Here is a 21514-nt window from a genome sequence, read left to right on the forward strand (position 1 = left end):
AGGTCTAACACAGGATCACGTCAGTCAAAGCCAATGGGAATAGAATGTCATCCAGCTGGAGGTATTCAGAGGGCAGAGTTCATGACCTGATGACCAAATGCTTCTGTTAACGTAGCCTGCCCAGAAATCAAGAGCCATAGGAAGAGACAGTTTAATCCAGATTAACATTGAGGCAACCAAGTGATAGCTTATTCTTCCCCCAAAATCTGACTTAGAGACATAATGAAAAATAGATAGCCAGAGTCAAAAAGAGGACCTTGATTAATTTACCAGGAATACTTGATGAGTTCCTCATTGTTTGCAGGAGAGGAGCTGATTGGATTTTATCATTTATTTGTTTACTGAGACTTCATGAGGAATAGAAAAGCTAATAACAGCTTGAGAGATGGTTCAATGGGTCAAATGCCGTTGTACAAGTATGGAAACTTAAGTTCAGTCCCCTGCACCCACATTTAAAAAAAAAAAAATCAGGCAGGGCTGGAGAGATGGCTCACCGGTTGAGAACACTGCCTGCTCTTCCAGAGGACCTGAGTTCAATTCCCAGCACCCACATGGCAGCTCACAACTCTCTGTAGCTCCAGTTCCAGGGGATCTGGCACCTTCACAGACGAAATGCAGGCAAAACACAATGCACATAAAATTAAAAAAAAAAAAAGCTGGCACAACTCAGCACACCTTTAATCCCAACACTCAGGTGGAGGAGACCAGTGTAGCTCCGTGAGTTTGGGGCTAGCCTGGTCCACTTAGCAAGTTCCAAGACAGCCATACATAGTAAAACTGTTTCAAAAGAAAAAGGTATAGTGCATATAATAACTAATCCCAGTGTTAGGGGACAAGGACAAGAAGATCTCTGGGCCTTGGTAGTAGCCAGTCTAGCCAGTTCTGGTTAAAGGAGAGACATTATCTTAAAAACAAGGTATGCAGTTGTATCACACCAACAGTGCTACAACAATAATATCGTACACTTGCTCAGTGTTCCTGCAGGCCAGGCATCATAGTAAACTTTAGCATGAACTCCCTTCTGATTTTCTCCTACTGTGTGAATGGGTCACCCTCATTTGGAAGATAAACTGAGATTCAAAGACCTGGATACTAAGATGACTGTGAATGAATTCCTGCAGGATGGCCTGGGTTGAGACCCTGTGTCAAATCCCAGACAAAAATATTGACAGATTTTGCCTCAGAACTAAGCCTAAATTTGAAAAGAAGTACCTCAGTGGTCTGTGTTCCTAACACCTTCCCCATACTATACTTGGCAGGACTTCATTTACTTTTAAAACTTGCACAAGCTGGCACAGCGGGTAAAAGTACTTCTTACACAAGCCTGACGACTTGCTTTGGTCCCCGAGAGCCTCCACACATGCATCATGGTGTGCACCCTATACCCACAGTCTCACCTGTACATGTGCACCAATCTGATCACAAAATTAATTAAACTTTTGTCTAACTCTTTTGTTGGATTAGAGAAGGTTTCGGTTGTTTTTCTTCTGCTACAGGGTCTCATGTAGCTCAGGCTAGCCTCACATTCACTTCACTCCTGCCTTCATCTCTTACATACTCTTACTATAGGAATGTGCCACACTGGCTACAAAGTTGTGGGAGATCTCAGTTACCTAGGTTGGTCTCTGTTTCCTTGGGCTGAAGCAGTCCTCTGCCTCGTTCTCCCCAGCAGTTTGGCCACACAGGCCCATGGCTACCTTCTCTGGCACTCATCTAGTTCCCCCATTCCTATAAAAGCCCGACATTGACCTCAGACTTCCCTGAATGAGCTTACCTGTTCTCAGAACTATCTTTCCTCTCCCTCATCTCCTGGACCCCAGCCTGTCTCTCACACCTCTTGCTCCAGTCTAGTCTCTCCCTAGGTGGTGCTGAGTTTTAGGAAAACTCCACTACAGCTTACTTAGCCACACTGAGCCTGTGGCCTCTTATCTCTCTGCTCCCATGAAAACTGGAAAGGACTTATAGTGAACCTAGATTTTCCTTTTCCTGCTTTCTTGAGCCCATCCCTTGATGTAAACCCTTCAGATCTGTCTTTGCAGAGCCTCTGCTGGCAGCCTAATGCTTTCTGTCTTCTGTGTATGTACTGTTGCCAAGGATACCAGTTCTGTTGTTCTGTCTCCCATCCAAACCCAAGACTCTGCAAGACAGTTGTGTTACCCACAGTACTGTCCCGTACCTTAAGCATAGTAAACAGTGCTGGTTATTTGATAACTTTCTTTTAGATTTGTTTATTTTATTGTATGTGTATGAGTGTTTGCCTGCATGTATGTGCACTATGTATGCACCTAGTGCCTACAGATGTCGAAAGAGAGCATGGGATCTCCTGGAATTGCAGTAGTTGTGAGCCACCATGATGGAAAGTGAACCAAGATTCTTTTTGAGAACAATAAGTAATCCAAACCACTGAGCCTTTGCTTCAATCTCACTCACTACTTTTCACACCAGTGTTGGTGTCTAACATGGATCAAAGCACAGGCATGCATGCTTTTCTGGCTGTGTTGTGTTGTTTTGTGTTTCATGGTATGGGTGAGCATTTAGTGAGCACTCCAGTTGTGTTTGTGTGTCACTAGTCTGTCTGTCTGTCAGCTTTACCTCTTTAGGAGTACTTTCTCTGTGACTTTGTCTTCCCTTTCAAGCTGTGTTTACCCCAGAAAGTAGTAGATTAGAATCATTTGAAATTTTCATATTTAGCACACTCAAAGAACAGTTACTTTCATACTGTTTCTCCCACCCCACCCTTTTCTTTCCTGAGACGGGGTTTCTCTCTGTAGCCCTGGCTATCCTGGAACTCACTCTGTAGCCCAGGCTGGCCTCAAACTCAAGAGATCCACCTGCCTCTGCCTCCCTAATGCTGAGATTGAAGGTGTGCACCGCCACTCCCCACTCCTACTGCTGCTCTTAAAATGTATGCTTCCTGCTACTTTTCCATGTTTTGAAACAAGAGTTTAACAGAGTTATAGAATATAAATATTTGTGTGCAGTAAAATTTATGTCACACAAAAAAAGTTGTGTCTATTTCTAGATGCCCATCTAACCTGTCTGCTTCCTGACTTTTCTCTTCTCACAGCAAAGTTCCCTGATTACAAATCCACATGGTCCCCAGATCCCATAGGACACAACCCCACTCATCTCTCCAACAAGATGTGGAAAAACCACATCTCCTCCAGGAACACTACACCGCTGCCCCGCCCACCTCCTGGCCTGACCAACCCCAAGCCGGCATCTCCCTGGAGCAGCACAGCACCCAGATCAGTCAGGGGGTGGGGGACACAGGACTCTCGGATTGCCTCAGGTGAGGAGGAGCTGCCACGCTGAAATGGCTAGCTACACCATGGGCAGGGCTGAACCTAGAGGAGAGCATAGTTGTCTGGTAGCAGAGAAAGCATCTTTTGATTGAAAAGTTGCACTCGGTATAGGTGAAGGGACCAGGGCCTCTCTAGGGCACAGGAAGTAGAAATGAGCAGCTGTAGAGGGAGTACAGTGGGAGGGAATGCTATCTCACCAAAGAGCAAATGAATTCACTGGAGTTGGGACGACAAGAGACCAAGAAGGTCAGGGTTAGGTGAGGGAGGGGGGGAGGAGGGAGAAAGAAAAGAGACAGGACACATGACCTGCATGGAAATGTCCCCCTTCACAGTTCCCGGAGGATACTGGTGGTTTGGGTGTTTTCTGTTTTGTTTTTCTCACTTCTCCTTATCGTTTTTCTATTGTTTGCAGCCTCTACCTGGAGTGATGGTGGCTCTGTCCGTCCTAGTTACTGGCTGGTTCTTCACAATCTCACTCCACAGGTAACGCTACTTTCTTGTGGTTTTCTAGACAGGGCTTCATTTTATTTACAGAGAGAGGAGCTGGGCATGGTGGCATACACCTTTGGTCCCCAGCACTTGGGTGGCAGAGGCAGGTAGATATCTGTGAGTTCAAGAACAGCCTGGTCTGCATAGTAAGTTCTAGAGACTGTTATATCAAAAAAGGGAAGAAACAGTGGAGGAGGTTGGTAGATATGAAAGTTCCTTTGTAGGACTAGAGAGGTCGCTCAGCAGTTAAGAAAGCTTGCTGCTTATACAGAGCACCCAAGTTTGGTTCCCAGCACCCACATCATCAAGTGCCTGTAACTCTAGATACAGGAGGTCTGATGTTCTCTTCTAGCCTATAAAGAAAGCACATTTATTCTATGGCCACTGCAGAGGGTCCAATGACAGGATGGGGTGCTGGCTACTAGGCTTCACCCTCACCCTCATGTGCTAGAGATGAGCAGACTATAAAGCAGTGAGAGTAAGGTTGCATGACCTGCTAGTGAGGAAGCGTGTTGTGTTGTGTAGATAAGCCAGTTAGAATCTAGAACCATGCTGCTGCTGCTGCTGCTGCTGCTGCTCATGCTGCTGCTGCTGCTGCTGCACACCCTTAATCCCAGCACTCGGAGTCAGAGGCAGGCGGATCTCTGTGAGTCTGAGGCCAGCCTGGTCTACAGAGTGAGTGCCAGGACAGGCTCCAAAGCTACACAGAGAAACCTTATCTCACAAAACCAAAAGAATCTGGAATCAAATGAAATGATGTGTTTTAACCATGTATAAAAACATGTTACCAGAAGGGGCTTGGGAAATGGCTCAGTTGATAAAGTTCCAGAGATTTCTTAGACTCTTTTACATGCTAATGTCTGTTAGGATTCTCTTTGGGGAAATACATTTCACTGTAAACTTATTTGCCCAGTGAACCTATTTGTGGCAAGTAAATCACAAGACTCCTATTTCTAGGTACATTTGAGAAAGGCATTCTTTACCGTGATGTCTAATCAACTCAGGAGTCCCATTTTAAGGCCAAGCATAGTGGTGCATGCCATCTGGGAGGCAGAGGCAGACAGATCTCTTGAGTTTGAGGCCCCTCTGGTCTACATAGGGAATTCTAGGTCAACCAGGGCTACCTAGTCTATCAAAAATAAATAAAAGTCTCAGTTTATTCCCTTATGTAATAGTTGTCTAAACTACAAAGAATGGGGGGGGGGGGGGGACAGGGGGATACTGATACTGAAGATCAAATCCGGGACCTCACACACAGAGAGCAGGTACTCTAACTACAGCCCCAATATGAAAAGTCAAACACGATGATGCTCAAACTTATTATTTTTTTTTAAGAGTTTATGCCTGGCAGTGGTGGCACATGCCTTTAATCCTAACACTTGGGAGGCAGAGGCAGGCGGATCTGTGAGTCTGAGGCCAGCCTGGTCTACAGAGTGAGTTCCAGGACAACCAGAGTAGTTACACAGAGAAACCCTGTCTTGAAAAACAAACAAACAAACAAATAAAAAAAAGAGTTTATAAGAGTTGTCACACTTTGTGGTGGTTATAATATGGATAGGTTGAGGGAGGCAATAAGAGGTACCCAGTTTGGAAAAGAGCTTGGACATGCTAGCTCATCATTCACTTCTTCTATCCACTAAGAAATAGTAAGTATACATCATTACCAATGTATATAAAAATCAAAGTGATATTGCCTATGTTTATATCAGAAAAAAATGATTTCTTTAAATATTAGAGCTGCCTAGTAATAGACTAATGTCACTCCCAGTTTAAATTGTTAGTAGAGCAAAGTTGATGCATGGGGAAGTTGACTTTCCATCACCAAAAATGTGTTTAAAGGACATCTGTCTCCTGAAAAGCAATTTGTGCCATATACCGACATACTCATGATTGTTTTCTGTGAAGAGCTAACATGAATTGCTGAGTTTTATTCTTCAGGCTTCCCACTGGTGCTGAAAATGGAACCTAGGGCCTTGTGTATGTTAGGCTGTTTTTCTACCACATTACAGAGCTTTTAAAGTCATTCCCATTTGTAACATTCCTTTTCTAATGAAGTGAAGTGAAATATTGGAATTAAGACTTAATTAAATATGTTTAAGATCTTGTTGCAAAATTAATCCATAGAATTAATAGCTCTGTTCATATAACTCCTGAGTTGGGGAAATTACCCATAGTCCCTACAGCCTCTGGTCAAATGGATTTAGTTAGAGAGGAGGTAGAAGTAGTCCTCTCTTCATATGTCAGAGGAGTGTGAGAGGGTTGGAGGGAACTGGTTTTGTACTGGGTAGTTTTAACTGCCGGTGCTTTTCTTGTGTCCCCTGTCTGTCTCTGTGAGGTTACTGACTGGAGAGGCAGAGTAATGATGTTGATAACTTTACATTTAACTTTAATTCTTTTTGTTGTTGTTGTTTTGTTTTGTTTTGTTTTTCGAGACAGGCTTTCTCTGTTTTTGCACCTTTCCTGGATCTCTCTCTGTAGACCAGGCTGGCCTCGAACTCACAAAGATCTGCCTGCCTCTGCCTCCCAAGTGCTGGGATTAAAGGTGTGCGCCACCACCGCCCGGCCAACTTTAATTCTTATTTCTGCCCCTTTGAGCTCTACAAATAAGCACATACTTGTTTGTTGATCTCTTTAAAAAGCAGGCTTAATGCTGGGCAGTGGTGACATGCCTGTAATCCCAACAGAGGCAGGTGGATCTCTGTGAGTTCAAGGCCGGCCTGGTCTACAAAGTGAGTTCCAGGACAGGCTCCAAAGCTACACAGAGAAACCCTGTCAAAAAACAAACAAACAAAAAGGCAGGCTTAGGTTTTACGGCTCTTACATTTTTATCTTTATACAGAAACATCTTATTTACAAAATAAGAATAATGTGGCCAGGCCGTGGTGGCACACACCTTTAATCCTAGGACTCGGGAGGCAGAGGCAGGTGGATCTCCATGAGTTCGAGGCCAGCCTGGTCTACAGAGCTGGTCCAGGACAGGCTTCAAAGCTACAGAGAAACCCTGTCTCGGGAAAAAAAAAAAAAAAAAAAAAAAAAGTTTTTCAGTGTCTTTCTTTAAATGTTTTAGAGTTTATCTTTCCCATGCCTCCTCGACATCTTAGCTCATGCATGTTGTTACCTCTTAGATTGATGGGTCAACCTTGAGAACGATCTGCATGCAGCATGGCCCACTGCTGACATTCCATCTGAATCTAACCCAGGGCACTGCCCTGATCCGGTACAGCACCAAACAAGAGGCAGCCAAGGCCCAGACTGCACTGCACATGTGAGTACTGCACTGCAGACATCTAGACAGCACACATGATACACACAGGAGTGTTCTGGCCCTGCTTAACAAAACAGTGACAAGCATGCACACAAGAATTTCAGTCATGCACACATCTGCAGATGCTGAGGTGGCAGTCTTTCTACGTAACTTTGTTTGCATTGTTTAGTGTATGTCACAGGTTCATAATCAGAATTTCATTGTAAATGATTATACCGCAAACAAAGCCAATGTTTGTAAACATGCAAAACATTCCAAATGCTATTATTTTTCATGCTAGAATCTAGCTGCTTACTGTTGTAGCATATTATTAAGAAATTTTATCTATTTGGTACTTTTTGGTTTTTCAAGACAGGGTTTCTCTGTGTAGCCCTGACTATCCTGGAACTTGCTCTGAAGACCAGGATGGCCTTGAACTCAGAGATCTGCCTGCCTCTGCCTCCGAGTGCAGGAATTAGAGGCATGTGCCATCAATATTTGGACTACCTGGTTTTGTTTGACTTCTTGAGACAAGGTTTCTCTATGTAGCCTTTTCTTAACCTCACTGTGGAAACTAGGCTGGCCTTGGACTCATAGAGATCTGCCTGCCTCTGGCTCCCAAGTGCTGGGGTTAAAGGTGTGTGCCACCACACCCGGCCCAAAGAAGGAATTGTATGTAGCAGGGTTTTTGCATGAAGTGGACAGAAGTTGATTAGGGTCTCTTTCCCTGGTGGACAGAAAGGTGTTGACTCCCTTGAGCCCAGACACCATGACAAAAGTCCAGAGAGCATAAACAAATGACAGTCAGGCCCCAGCAGCCAGTTTGTCCTCTAAAGATGTAAAGGTGCTCTCGGTGTTGGCACTGGCTTGCCTGATGTTAATGGCTGTCATTCTTTACTTACTTCACATGGAGTTTTAAAAATAGATAAAGAAAAAACAGATGTTTTTCTTGCTTTTGTAAGATGTGTAAGATGTGTAATTTTTTGAAAATACTTTAGATTCACAGCAAAATTGAGAGGATGGGACAGCAACTTCACATAATAATTGTGACCGCTCCCTCAATGATACCTCTCCCCATTATCAACACCACTCATTAGAATGGACCACTTGTTAGAGTTTATGAACATTCATTGGTACCTAATCCACCAAAGTTTACATTAGGGTTAAGGTGACTTTCTGGGTCACTGATGGTGACATTGTGTCATTCAGAGGCGTGCCATTGGCCAAAATATCCTCTGTGCTCTATATTTTCTCTCTCTCTTATCTCTGTCTCTCTCTCCGTGTCCCTCACCCCTCCCTCCCTCCTCTCTCTCTCTCCTGTGTGCGCGCGCGCAGGGGTGGACTGGAGATGGAGCTCAGTTGTTCTTGTTTAGCATACGTAATCCCCTAGGTTCAGTCTCCAACACTGCATAAACCAAACACCTGTAATCTCAGCACTTGGGAGGTAGAGGCAGAAGGCCAGCCTGGGCTGTGTGAGACCCCCATCTCAATCAATCAATAAGCAAGCAAGCATGCAGACTACACAAGGCAGAGGGCTGACAGCAGTGACCCTCGTGTGCTTGTGATCTTGTAGATCACACTGCTCTTTTCCTCCTTCCTCCAGGTGTGTGTTGGGAAACACTACCATCCTGGCGGAGTTTGCCACTGAGGATGAAGTCAGCCGCTTTCTGGCTCAAGCTCAGCCCCCTACACCTGCAGCAACCCCGAGCGCACCTGCCACCGGATGGCAGTCACTGGAGACCAGCCAGAACCAGGCAGACCCCGTTGGCCCTGCGCTGAACCTTTTCGGTGGGTCCACCGGGCTCGGTCAGTGGAGCAGCAGTGCTGGCAGCAGCGGGGGGGCCGACCTTGCTGGCACCTCCTTGTGGGGCCCCCCAAACTACTCTTCTAGCTTGTGGGGAGTCCCAACGGTGGAAGACCCCCATAGGATGGGCAGCCCTGCTCCTTTACTACCTGGTGACCTTCTGGGAGGAGGGTCGGATTCAATCTGAACTTAGAACTTTCAACTCTGACCTCGTGACCTTTTTTGGAACAGCAGCAGCACTAACTTGACCTTTTCGTTTTTTTTTTCAACTTGCAATAAATACATTTTTAAAAGGAAAAAAGAAAACGGAGAGAGAAAAAAGGTGGGTCATTGACAGACTGACTGAGCACATAGTTGCCTCCCTTAAAACTTCAGTTTTTTCGTTTGGAATATGAATCCAAAAAGAGAACATATCACTCTTGAAATACTTGAATCATGAACGCCAACCTAGAAAGACAATGTGAAGCAAGTACACATACCATTTAAATTTAAACACAAAAAAATTAAAAAAATTAGTTTCTAGTTTTTCACTTTTTTCATGTTATATGGAAGTTGTTGCTAAGAAACATATATACTGAAAAAAATAGCTTTTTAACTTTGTTTGCACTGGGTGTGTTTCCGTCCTTAGGTCTACCATGTTTGGGTGGGAGGGAAATTCAAAAGAATTGTTGGGGGAGGGGGGAGGGAAGACTTGACGGAGCCTCACTTTAAAAACAAAAACAAAAAAACCTTAAAAAAAAAAAAAAAAAAAAAGGAAAAATTTTGTGATTGGCTGGTTGATAAACACCAGTGTGTTCTGGCACATGTAACTGCCCAGGCATGCTCGTTCTGGTATGTGTGTGCACGTGTGTTCATGTGCATTTGTGTGCATCCTCCTCTCTGTCTCTGTGTGTGTGCCTGCGTCCTGCCCCCTCATCTCACCCACCCCGATTTCTCAGAAAAGCTGCATTGCTCACAGTCCGCAGGCTGGCTGGCCGGCCATCTGCTTCTTATTTTTTAACTATGAGAACGAACACAGGCGCCCAGGGAGCTGCTGCAACTCAAGCCTCTTCTTCAGGCTACGTTGAGGCGAAGGGTGCTTTTCAGTGATGAGAGCAGTAGCCAGAACGTGAGGTTCCCCAGCCTTCTCTTGACCTAGCAGCAGAGCGGATCACTGCCAAGTCCAGCGGTTGGGCAGGAGGTACCTCTCCGAGCACCTGTTGCTCACTTCTGTGCTGTGAAATAAGCGGCCACTGAGCACACGGGAGTTGAAGTCCCAAGCAGGCCTTTTTGCTACTTTGAATGGGAACAGAAGATTCAGTAATTTTTAAATCACATGATGTTTTAAAAGCAGAAAAACTATGTTCCCACTTTCCTATGTGATCAGGTGTGAGAATTTTTTTTAAAGGAATCAGGTAATGCAAATCTATATTCCTGTTGGTTCTCATGATCCTTTGAGGAAAAGAGCAAGTTGTGAGCAGCCTCCTGCAAGCATCGCAGCTCCTCCCTCTGCTCCCCTCGCTGAGCATTACCTGTGCCAGGCCACGGCGTGTTACAGCACCGGGCCATCACTGACAGAAACGTTTACTTAACGAATGTTCTTAAACCAGTGTGTACTTCAGGCTTCTCCCTCTGTTTCTGTGTCGTGTTTCCTGTGTACGTGGTTTTGCTTAGGCAGAATAACTTAGCAAAGACTTAAGTATTGCACCTTGTTTTGGTTTTGACCTCTTTTTTTTTTTTTCTTGTAATGTTGGGGTTTTTTGTTTTGTTTTTTTTTTTTTTTTTTTTTTAATTTTGGTATTTAAAGACTTTTTTTTTTTTTTTAAAGCATCAATGTAGTAGTTCTCTGGGCCGAACAGGAGGCAATGTTTAATCCACAGTTATCAACAACATGTATGTACTATGTTGGAATCAAAATATATCAAACTGCTTATTGTGAAGAGAGTAGAAGCGAACCTGAAGGGGAATCCTTACATACAAAATAGATGGGGGAGGGGGAGGGGGACGTGTGCGGGTAACATGCTAGCTAGCACTTGTGTGGATATCCCAGTCTGCATCGTACTGTTTGTTCAACATGAAGTGCCGACATTCTGTACCAGCAATTACCTGCCCATTCCAGCCCCTGGTGGGAGCAGACCTCTGCTGTCCTCTGTGACTTGCTGCTATTGAGGACAAGGGAGTTTTTCTTTCTTTAGCATCTTCAGTGAAGGATACAACAATGCCTAATGTATTGGACTTTCAGCTTGTGTCTTTGTGTAGGTGGGTAGGGGGGTATGGATAGGAAAATGAAAAACAACAAAAAACAAACAAACAAAAAACCAAAATTGCATGTAAGTGGCTTTGTGAGACAATGAGTGGGAGATTCTGTGGTCTTCTTGGCTTCCCCTGTTGAATATAAATCTGGCTTCAGAAGAGATTCTCAGGCTTCGTCCCTGTGGACACTCGTGCTTGCCCGTCTGGAAGCCCTTGGCAGGTGGGTGGGCAAACGAGTTTGCAGTTGGCTTGTTCCTACAGCACCTTGTTCACCTGGACTCTGCCTTCCTCCTGCTCTCTGGTTTCCACCACCACCATCCCCTCCCACCTCGGCCCTACAAAATGTCTCCTTCCAGCCCCACTGGCTCTCAGTGTTGGAGCAGAGCTCTGTCATGGGTGAGATGTCCAAGTGAAGCTCAGCTTATATTCAGATGTCTGCAAACTGAAGGCTAAATCTTAGCATCCCCAGACTCCCAGGAGCCTATGGGGACTGTCCACTGCCGCTCTTGCTTCATGGCCCTGCCTGCCCTCTCCTCTTCCCCTCCTCTTTCTGCCTGTTGGGTCCTTGACCTGCACTATGGCTTAGTTGAGTTCCTTACGATACTACGGTGAAAGCCGGGTGCTAGAGCCCCTCTTGTTTACAAGACATAATGAGGGATTTGAAATATGTAAAAATAAACATGAGAAGCTAAAATGTTCTTCCATCATAAGCTTAAAGGGAAAAAAAACTAAAAACTTTAAAAAAAAAAAAGACCAAAAAATGTGTGTGTGTGTGTGTGTGTGTATGTATATATACATACATATACATACACACACACACACATATAAATATATATTTTAGATGAAGACAAACTCTGGGAGCATTTAACAGTGTTTTTGTTTTTAACATTTATTTTCCTGCTTTAAAATTTGCAAGCATTCTCAGGAATTCTAGGGTAGGCAGCCAGTTTTTTGAAGATGGTTTATTTAACCGTATCTTATCCTAGCTAGACAGCCGTTTCTTTCAAGTTAGTAAACTTTTACAAGTTCCTGAAACTTCAAAAAGTTTAAATGATTTTTACTTACAAAAATGTAAAAAAAAAAAAGAAGTCTCCAAATGTTATTATCATACGGGGGAATCACACATTTTAAGATACATAGAAGTATTTTTTAAAAATTACCAATTTAGCAGCAACAGGTAAATCCATTATCTTAACGACTGTGGGAGAAGGATCAGGTTGTGTGAGCACAGTCACAGCCTGGCTTGAGATTGTGCCTAACTGAATGGGGGCGTGTCTGTGCGTGAGGAGGATCACCGCCATACTGTTCCTCTGTGTGAGGCTGGGCTGCATCTCCACAGTCAGGTTATGTTCTCCAGTGCAGCCCTTCTCCCTGTCTCCAACCCCAGCAAGAAAAGAAAGGAATAAAGAGAAACAACAGCTTAAAGAAAAAAGAATTGGCTCTAAACTGTAGAAGTGGTGCGGTTGTTGGATTGCTGAGAATCTATGTAAAGAGTTAGGAAATATTTTAAACAAATCTTAAATATCAGCATTACTAAAGGAAAGTTACCTATGGACTGGTCTGTTCATAAAGAATGTCTGTCTCACCTCCATCTGTTACAGGAGAAAACAGAAGAGTCTAATAAGGAACAAGTGGTTTTACTCTGTTTTAGCTCCCAGCTACTGTTGTGCTCATTTTAAATGCTGTTTGAAGATCTGCTGCTTACTAGCCCCATCCTGGGGGGTGGAGATGTGGAGTGTTTCCTCTCGATTTTGGTGATATTGAATTCTCCTTTGGTATTCCCTCCTGGGGCCAGAGGTCATGGCCACAGCTTCTTTCAAAGCTTCCCAGGGGGACAGAAGCTCCAGCCCCACAGGTGAAGTGAATGGTGGGGCTGCTGGCTGCGTTCTCTCAACCGCGTTAGTGCCTTCGCACGTACACCCAGACATCCTAAGCAGGTGATGAGTGTGTGTGCACGTGGTCCAGTCACTCCACAGTTAGTAGGATGCTTGCCTGTAAAGGAAATTGGAGTGGTTCTGGACAGGCCCCAAAGGCAGTGGGCTAAATCAAAATAAACAAAAATTGAGGAAGTTAAGTACGTTTTTTTTGTTTGTTTTTTGTTTGTTTTGTTTTGTTTTGTTTGTCTGAAAATGTGGGATGCCAAGTTCTTTCCTCTGTTGTGTGCCCTCCATAGGTGCTGACTTTTCCGTGTGTAGAAGGATAACAGTTACAGTGACGGGGAAAGTCTTTATGCCGGGCCAGTGGAGGAAGGCTGCTTCTCACCTTCAGTTTTCCTGTCTTCTCCCTGCTGTGCCCTTCTTCCATCCGTCATCTCTCTGGAAGCTTTTGTTAGTGATTGACAATGACCTGAGAAGGAGGGTATGGTGAGGGTGTCTGGACGGTGGAAGCCCTTCCCTTTCCATGGTATTCTTTAGCGAGAACCCTGTCTACCAAGACATTAGGCGGCTTCATTAAATGGAAAAATCCAGTGAGCATACCCTTACAGCACGTTCTGGCATGTATACAGAGGCTTGCTAGTCACCACTAGATAGTTTTGTTTTGTGCATATTATAAGCATATAAGTGTGAGCTTCTGTTTCATAGTAGGTGGTTTTTTGTGGGGTTTTTGTTTTGTTTTGTTTTAAACAACTCTTTTTGTCGTTGTTGTTTTTCAAGACAGGGTTTCTCTGTGTAGCTCTGGCTGTCCTGGAACTCACTCTGTAGACCAGGCTGGCCTCGAACTCACAGAGATCCAGGCTGACTTTTTTTTTTTTCAGTTCTTGATTAGTGGAAGGTAGAGGTATACATGTCTCATGAGCATCACAGACTTGTTTCTGTCTACCATATACGTAGGCAAAAGAAAAGCACAAGTAGGGGAAAGAGTTGTCTTCCATCACTCGGGAGAACTGCTGCTGCTGAGACCCGGTGCTGTGACCCCGGTGCAGGGTTAGGAAACACTCAGGTCTCTGACACCCTGTCTAAAAAAAAGAATAGTCCATGTAGCATCTCTTGCTCTCAGCCCTTAGTCCTTAAACTTACTTTCCATTTCCAGCTTCATAGGAATAGCCTCAGCAGTACAGCAGTGCTGGCCCCAAAACAGCAGACCCCAGACTGTGCTCCCCCCCAAGTGTCCTTGGCGAAGCGTCACCTGCCTGTTGCCATTCAGTGAGTCACAGCCAGCAGGGCTTCGTGTCACCATGGCTCATGTTCTAAGAATTTTCCCACTTCGGTTGTGAATGTAGCTTGTTCAAAATTGAGTCTGATGGGGAAGATAAGACTTGAAGGGGGAGAAGAAAGGGAGAAGAATTTGGAAGGGCTTTACTAGTGTACCTACCAGAAGCTGAACATTAACTTACTGCAAATATTTGGCTCCCTTCTCGTAGTTTGTGGTGCTGGGGACAAAAGCCCGGACTTTGCCCATGTTAGGCAAGCACGTTCTATGCCTCAGCCACACTATCCTCCAGCCCTACACTGTCACTGTCATCCTTTTCTTAGAAGGGATGTGGTTTAGGTAGGGTTGATAGCCAGATTCTACTTCGACCTCAGATGCTGTGTGCTTTTTAAATTACTTTCTCATTTTGACTGGTGGTGTCTCTATGTTGAGCAAAATGTGTATGCCAAGCCTACTTCCCATAGGACATTTTCAGTAGGCCTGGCTATGATAGCCGTCTCTAAGATTGAGGCACGATTGGGTCTTTGTGTGGAGAAGGTCCCATTTCCCTGCCCTCTGAGTTAAAATTCAGCATTTACAGCCCTGCCATTCATTGCTTTGGATTAGCTTTAAAAAAAAAAAAAAAAAAAAAAAAAACTCTTAAGTATATATAAGGTCTTCAACTAGGAGCAGAGACACATTCTTAGCTGTGGTTGGTTTGCGGTTGGGGTTTTTTTATTGTTTTTGTTTTGTTTTGTTTTGTTTTAAGAAATTTTATTCTCCAGTGTTTTTGCCAAGTTTTGTCACAGTGCATTAACGACATACACTTCTTAAATGTCACGACTGTCTTCTGTGAGTGCAGCTAGGGTTATTCTAGCCTGTGTGCAAGTGACTCCATCTTTAGATTCTGATAGCCATGCAGAGTCCCTTTGCTCTTTATCTACAAGGACAGGGCTATTGAAGACATCATCAGTCTGTAAGAAAAACAGAATGTCCTCAGAGTTTGTGTGCTCCCTGTAATAATGCCCTATAGGTTTACAGCCGGTGCCAAAGGTGTGCTGTCATCAGAGATGGTTCCACTCGTGTTCAAAAATAGTGTTTTTATTCTCAATCTTAAATTTGACAAAGGGTGTAGCCATACCACATTCTTTATATTTGAAATTATCAACTCCAAGAATCTAAAAATACAGTAATAAAAACTGAATGATGGTCTGGGCTTGATGGCACACACCTTTAATCTCAGCACTTGAGAGGCAGAGACAGGTGGATCTTTGTGAGTTCAAGGCCAGCTTGGTCTACGTAGCAAATTTCAGAGAGGCTCTGTCTCAGAAAACAAAAACTAAATATCAATCCTCACTAAACTGCCGACAACATCTCCCCCAGTCCACACTGCCAAGGTACTAGATGGCGAGAGAGATATTAGTCAGAGGAGAGCTCGCTCCTGCCAGCTCAGCATCTATTCTGCCCCAGTGGGTGGTCATCCTGACTGGATCCTGAACATTCTGAAAGTATTTCCATGGTTTTTAAGATAGTAGCAAAGAGACAGAAACTGCTGATATTTGCCTTTTCAAATTTAAATAGCTCTTTCTGGTCAGGGGTGCATGGATTTGTTTTCAACAAAAATAGCCCTTGCCTCAAAAAGGACCAGAGGCTCTGCAGAGCTGAGCATTGTTCCCCATGGTGACAGATTTACCTTTCCAGGGGAGAGGACAGGCTGGGTACACTTTCATAGACAAGAAGTGTTCTATTTTAAATAAAAAAGAAATAGTGTTTCCCTAGAGCGCTGTGTGCCTCAGCTTAGTTTTCACACTATGAATAGTCAGTGCTGTGGAAATAAACTCCCAATTACAGTTGACCCATAGCCAGCCAGTATCAGTAAATTGGGATGACTTCAAGAAGGGAAATCCTTCCTTCCTACACATTTCTCCCTTCTCCCCGGCTTCTTGGACCTTTTGGTGGGTCATTCAGTTCTTCTTGGGCCACTGAAAGGGTACCCCACTCCTGGGGGTTGAAAAGGGACTGGAGGCAGGTGGAGTAGCCTTACTTTCATGACTGGCCTTAAGGCAGGAAAGGGTGATAGATGCTGAATGTGTATGCCAAAAAGAAAAGGGGGCTCTTTATGCAAAACAAAACAAACCCTTGGGAATCCTTCAAGAGGTCACATACCTTGTAAAGGTAAGATGGTCACTCACCAAGTGATAGTTTTATCTTGAAACTTCTTTTTGCCAGAAGTTTGGGGTTATGTTATAATAATTGTGTTTAAAACACTACCCCCTTTAATTCTTTCCAAGAAATCTCTTGAGTGTAGTACTTCTGAATGTGCCTTTGTCAGTCCAGAGACCAACTGTGGTCTGTCAGAGAATCTCCTGGCAGCCCAGGGACAGCTGTTGGATTTTCATGAGTGCCCATTTTGCATAGTGTGGTTGTGCATCTTGGGCTGGGAGGTTATGAGCAAGGCCCAGGTTAGTCCAGTGCAGGTCAGCTGTCTACATCTGCATTCCCTAGTTTTGTGTGTGTGTGTGTGTGTGTGTGTGTGTGTGTGTGTGTGTGTGTGTGTGTGTGTTTTTCTGTAAGCACTGGAGCAATCAGGATGCAGTGATTTTGGTGACCCATTCAAGCACGTAAAAAAGCATTTCTGGCCAGGCGGTGGTGGCTCAAGACTTTAATCCCAGCACTCAGGAGGCAGAGCCAGGCGGATCTCTGTGAGTTCAAGGCCAGCCTGGTCTACAAAGCAAGATCCAGGAAAGGCGCAAAGCTACACAGAGAAACCCTGTCTCAAAAAACCAAAAAAAACCAAAAAAAAAAAAAAAAGGTTTTTCTGGCTGTGTGTTGTAGAAGGTGCATTTTTCACCCTCTCTGCCTTAGGAGGCCATGGTTTGCTCAGATGCAAGTCACAGCAATGTTGCTATTTATGTGAACAGGGTATTGCACGCAAAGAGAAAGGTTTTGAAAGAATTGAGACCAGTGTTTAAAAAAGAAAAAATTCTGAAATCATATTGTAGTTCTTGAGAATTGTAGTTAAACCTAGAGATCCATGTTTCATGTTTGTTTTCAACGACCCCGCCTCTCCCTGTCTTCTAAAGAAAGATCCAGTGGATGGATACCAAGGGCCCTGTCCACCATCCTCAGAGCGCCCCCACCAAGGAAAGCACTCTCCTAGGTTCCTTACCTTCAGTCAGGAAGACAAAGGGAGGCTTCACTCACTCCTGGTTGCCTTGGGATGTATTATTATGCAAATGTGAATTTAACAAGAGGTTGTTGGAATCGGTTTGTTTGTTTGTTTGGGAGATTTTTGTGTGTGTGGGTTTTTGTTTTTTTTTTAATTATTATTATTTGTTTGTTTCAGCAACAAACAAAAAAAAGGTCCAGATGTGGTCATCCTTGCTCCATTTTGTAACCTGAATATGTAACTATGCATTTTCTGAAAAGGGGGAAGGCAGGGAAGAGGGGAAAGAAGTCGATTTGCATCTTTATGTTTTCCAGTTTCTGTGTCCATGTATCCCCACATCTGAGAAGGGAAGAGGAGAGGCTCACCAGGTCAGCATCGGGAGGGCAAAAGGGACCTCCCAGACCCCGCCCTTGGGCAGGTCTGATTGCTAAGCAAATTCTAGGGGTCTGCCATGCCTGTCCACCATTATGGTGCAGGATTCTTGATACTGGCCATGCAGTGTTAACCCAGGGCAGCCATGGAAGCTTACAGGCTCCAGTATTCTCTGAACTCAGAACCCTTTCAAGCTCAGGAAACCAAGCCGCACTCTGCTGACCTGAGAGTTCATCTTTACATCATTTTGGAAACTCCTCTTCTCTTTTACATGTCTTTGTTGTCAATCATTGTGAAGGGAACCATTCCTAATTATGAGCTGAGAAAGAGGACTGTTGCCTGCTGTTGATTGACAGGCAAAACAAGGCTTCCCTTCCCTGTCCTCTATCCCTGATCTCTACTTCCCTCACCTGTACTGGTGGTGGTGGCGGCTGCGCAGTGAGGTGTAGGGCACTGGAAGGCCTTTGTACCTCCTCTTCTTTGTTCTAACAATTCTTTTGTGGACTTGGACTGTGATAAATCATGGCACCTACATGGTCTAGGCATTATTACAACACACAGTATCAGAAGCGAGAGCCGTTCAGCCTGTATCCAGTGTTTTCCACACAGCAATCTTCGTTATGTTCACAGTACTGTAATGAGTGACAGACTTGATCATAGTCTCTTTGTGTCTGTGCAAGGCTGTGCAGGCATGATCTTATCAGGGTTCCAGATCTGCTCCATTGCCTTTAAACAAAAGCAAAACAACAACAAGAAAATCCTGATGTTTCAAGTGTCTGACACAAAATGATACCTCAAGGTATAGTTCCCCAGCAACGTAAACCCTTCACTCCTCTCCCCTTTCTTGACATCAGTGAGCTATTCTTTATAAAATAAGGATATGCAAATAACCGGATAAGTCTTTGAAACATTTTCTTTGCTGTGAAAATAACCCTGAAATATGATATTTGCATTTTAAGCCATCAGAAGTTTCAGATCTGAATTCTTGTTGAAGAAGAAAAAGCAAAACAGGTCAGTGGGGTAGCTTTGGGCTTGTGGTATGGCTGTTTTCTCCTGGTGTTCCTCTCCCCACAGCACAGAACAGCAGACCACTGGTTCTGCATGCTCTAACTAGGTGCCATCTATTCCAGCACCAAGGTCCCGGGGTAGGGAATTTCTAAATTTCTCTCTTCGTATGTTCATCTACCCAGGACCTTGAGTTCTCTGCCCTTTTTGTTTGTTTGTTTGTTTGTGTTTGTTGTTTTTGTTCACATGCACACACTTCTTTCCCTTCAGTGTGGTTCTTTAGTTCCCCGGTGGAGTTTAGACCTTGCCATTGCAGTGCTAAGGAAATGTATTTCTTACTTAGAAGAGAACTCAGCTGAGGAGTCATACAACCAACTCTGAAAGCCCTGTGCATCCTCAGATCTTCCTCCATGCTGCTTAAAGCTGACATTCTTAGAGGAAACACGTAGACACATGCTGCTTGTGAGGGCGTTGGCAGCTGCTGCCCTCCTAGACTTGGGCTCCCTTGAGACAAGGTTAGAAGACTCCCTTTTAGCCCACTTGAACTCAAACCTGTATCTGTCAAGCTCTTTAAGTGCTCTCCCTGGTTTTTTTCAATGACGACTTCCTTTAAGGGAAGAATCTTGATGAAAGTACATGGGCATCCCCTGCCCATCTTCTGACTGGCACTGGCCACTTGGATTTTGCTTCTGTAGTTTGTCTGGAGACCCTTGCCTATCAGTGCGCTTCCTCTCACTGCTGGGTTCTGCCTGCCCTTGTATTCCTCTCTGATGTTCCCAAAGGGCTTTGCTGATGTCTGCACTTCTTTCCTGGGACGTTCCCCTTACCACACCCTTTGCACACACCAGTGACCAAAGTGTATGCAGTGGTCTCAACACAAGACATCAAAATGGTGCACGCACCTCAGTGTGCTCACAGACATGTGCACAAGATTCTGCACCCTTGGCCTTAATTTCAGCACGACTTAAGGTGCAGGAACATTTTTAACAGGTTTTAAAAAATAAAACTCTTCTGGGAGAGAAAATAAAGCAGATCTACCCGCTCAACCGTGCCCACTCCCTAACTCCCCACCATCTGCTTACAACTTCTCATTCTGCACCCACCCCAGCCCCAGCCCTGTTCTGCACAACCAAAACCAACAACAAAAAGCAACCTGAGGAGAGGACTGTTTTATCTTTCTCCCTTTCGATGGAGATACAAATGCTGCTTTGGGTTCTGTAATCCTAGGGACTATGTTTACATAGTGAAATTCATTCTACCAAATCAGGAAACAGTGAGTGGGAGACCCTTCAGTAAGAGGTCACTGAGGCTGAACCAGAGGTGAGAGGACCTGGGGATGTGGCAGAGGAGGAGAGAAATCCTATTTAACTCATTGTGGCACCCAGTTGACTCCCTCCTCTCTGCTCTCTGGTTCTCTTTGCCCTAATCAAAAAGGTTCAGAGAAAGGAACCAGAGGAGGCTGAAGTTTTAAGAGGCAGCTTTCCAACTTTGCACACAAATGGAAGGTACCGTGAAAATCCTCTCATCTGAAACACTCAGCAGAAACAACCTGTCAAAAGGACTAACTCGCTGCACATGTTGATGCTCTCTGCAAGTTACCTATAAGTGTTTTGTTTTCTTATACTTGAAATCGCTTTTACAATATTATTTTAGTGACTTTCTTTTCTCTCTTCTGATGGGCAATAGAAAATGCAGATGACAAGTTTTAAGGATATTTGAGGGGAGAAAAGGATGTGGCATTGTCTTTTTTAACATAGAGGTTCAGTCAGACTCCCATATGGTAAAGTTGCTCATCTTACTGGTTTAACGTGGACACAGAAACTAGGCACTTTGGTGGTTCACTTGCACGGCAGGCCGGCCCCCTTTCTATATTTTATTTTACTTTTTTAGTATAGTGGTACTTAAAATCACTGGTTCACTTAAAAAAATTTTAAAAAAAAAATGTTAAACTCTACTAATGTACAAATAAGCTGAAAAGTTGCATTTTATGTGTATTTTTTTGCCATAGCAGGTACTGTATTTCTCATGCTGGATTTCAAAATATATATATATATCAAAAACAAATATATATATATATAAACAAACAAAACTGAAGGGTGGTGTTTTATCGAATTGTGACAGGTTGAGTAATAAGGAATAAAGTCGTAGTCATTTCATTAAAACTGAGAGATGATGTAACGCATATATAAAAGTTTTCTGAAGGGTTTTTTTGGGCTTTTAAACAGCTTATTTTATTTTTGTTTAGTTTTTATTTTATTTTATTTTGGAAAGATATGATTGTATTATGTGCAACTCAGTTGCTTACATTATAACTACAAAATATTTTTGAGTTCCTGGAAAAAAAAAAAAAAGAAAAAAGACTAATAAATGTGTTTGGCTGCTAAGCATTTACTATTGTGGTTTCTGGCTTTATTCTGACAGTTTGTTTAATCTCTGGCTTTTTCAGTATACCTTTTTCCCCCTCCCATTTTTCCTCTCCTGTCCCCTCTGGTCCACACAAGCATGTCAGAAATTCTATATTTGAATTTGAGCCTTCTTCCAAACTAGGCCAGTCAGTCTGTTTCTGCCACTGCTGCCTGTTCTGGAGCTGTCGCCTGCCATGGAGCACTGAGGGCCATCTTTTGCTGTTGCCTGGTGTCTTGTTTGGTTCTTGTTTGTGTTCGCCCGAACACTGGGGTAGAAGAGCAGAGAAGACGCCCCTCTGCTACCATTAGCTGCCGGGAAGGAGACTGGGCTCTTTCACAGACAGCCGCAGACTCTTCAGA

General features: G+C 44.0%; 1 protein-coding gene across 4 annotated transcripts in view; it reads left to right on the forward strand.

Moving 5' to 3' along the window:
- Tnrc6b (trinucleotide repeat containing adaptor 6B) overlaps positions 1–9486 on the forward strand; it is a 234678-nt gene extending 225192 nt beyond the window's left edge. For all 4 annotated transcript variants that reach the window (XM_036208071.1, XM_036208074.1, XM_036208072.1 and 1 more), the window contains 4 exons: positions 3068–3292; positions 3718–3788; positions 6920–7059; positions 8642–9486. In XM_036208071.1, coding sequence (XP_036063964.1) covers positions 3068–3292; positions 3718–3788; positions 6920–7059; positions 8642–9029 — 824 coding nt within the window. In that variant the 3' untranslated portion in view covers positions 9030–9486. The remainder of the gene's footprint in view (positions 1–3067; positions 3293–3717; positions 3789–6919; positions 7060–8641) is intronic.
- The last annotated feature ends 12028 nt before the right edge of the window (positions 9487–21514 follow it).

Source organism: Onychomys torridus, chromosome 16 (assembly GCF_903995425.1).
Source record: "Onychomys torridus chromosome 16, mOncTor1.1, whole genome shotgun sequence".
In the NCBI taxonomy this organism is placed as follows: Eukaryota; Metazoa; Chordata; class Mammalia; order Rodentia; family Cricetidae; genus Onychomys; species Onychomys torridus.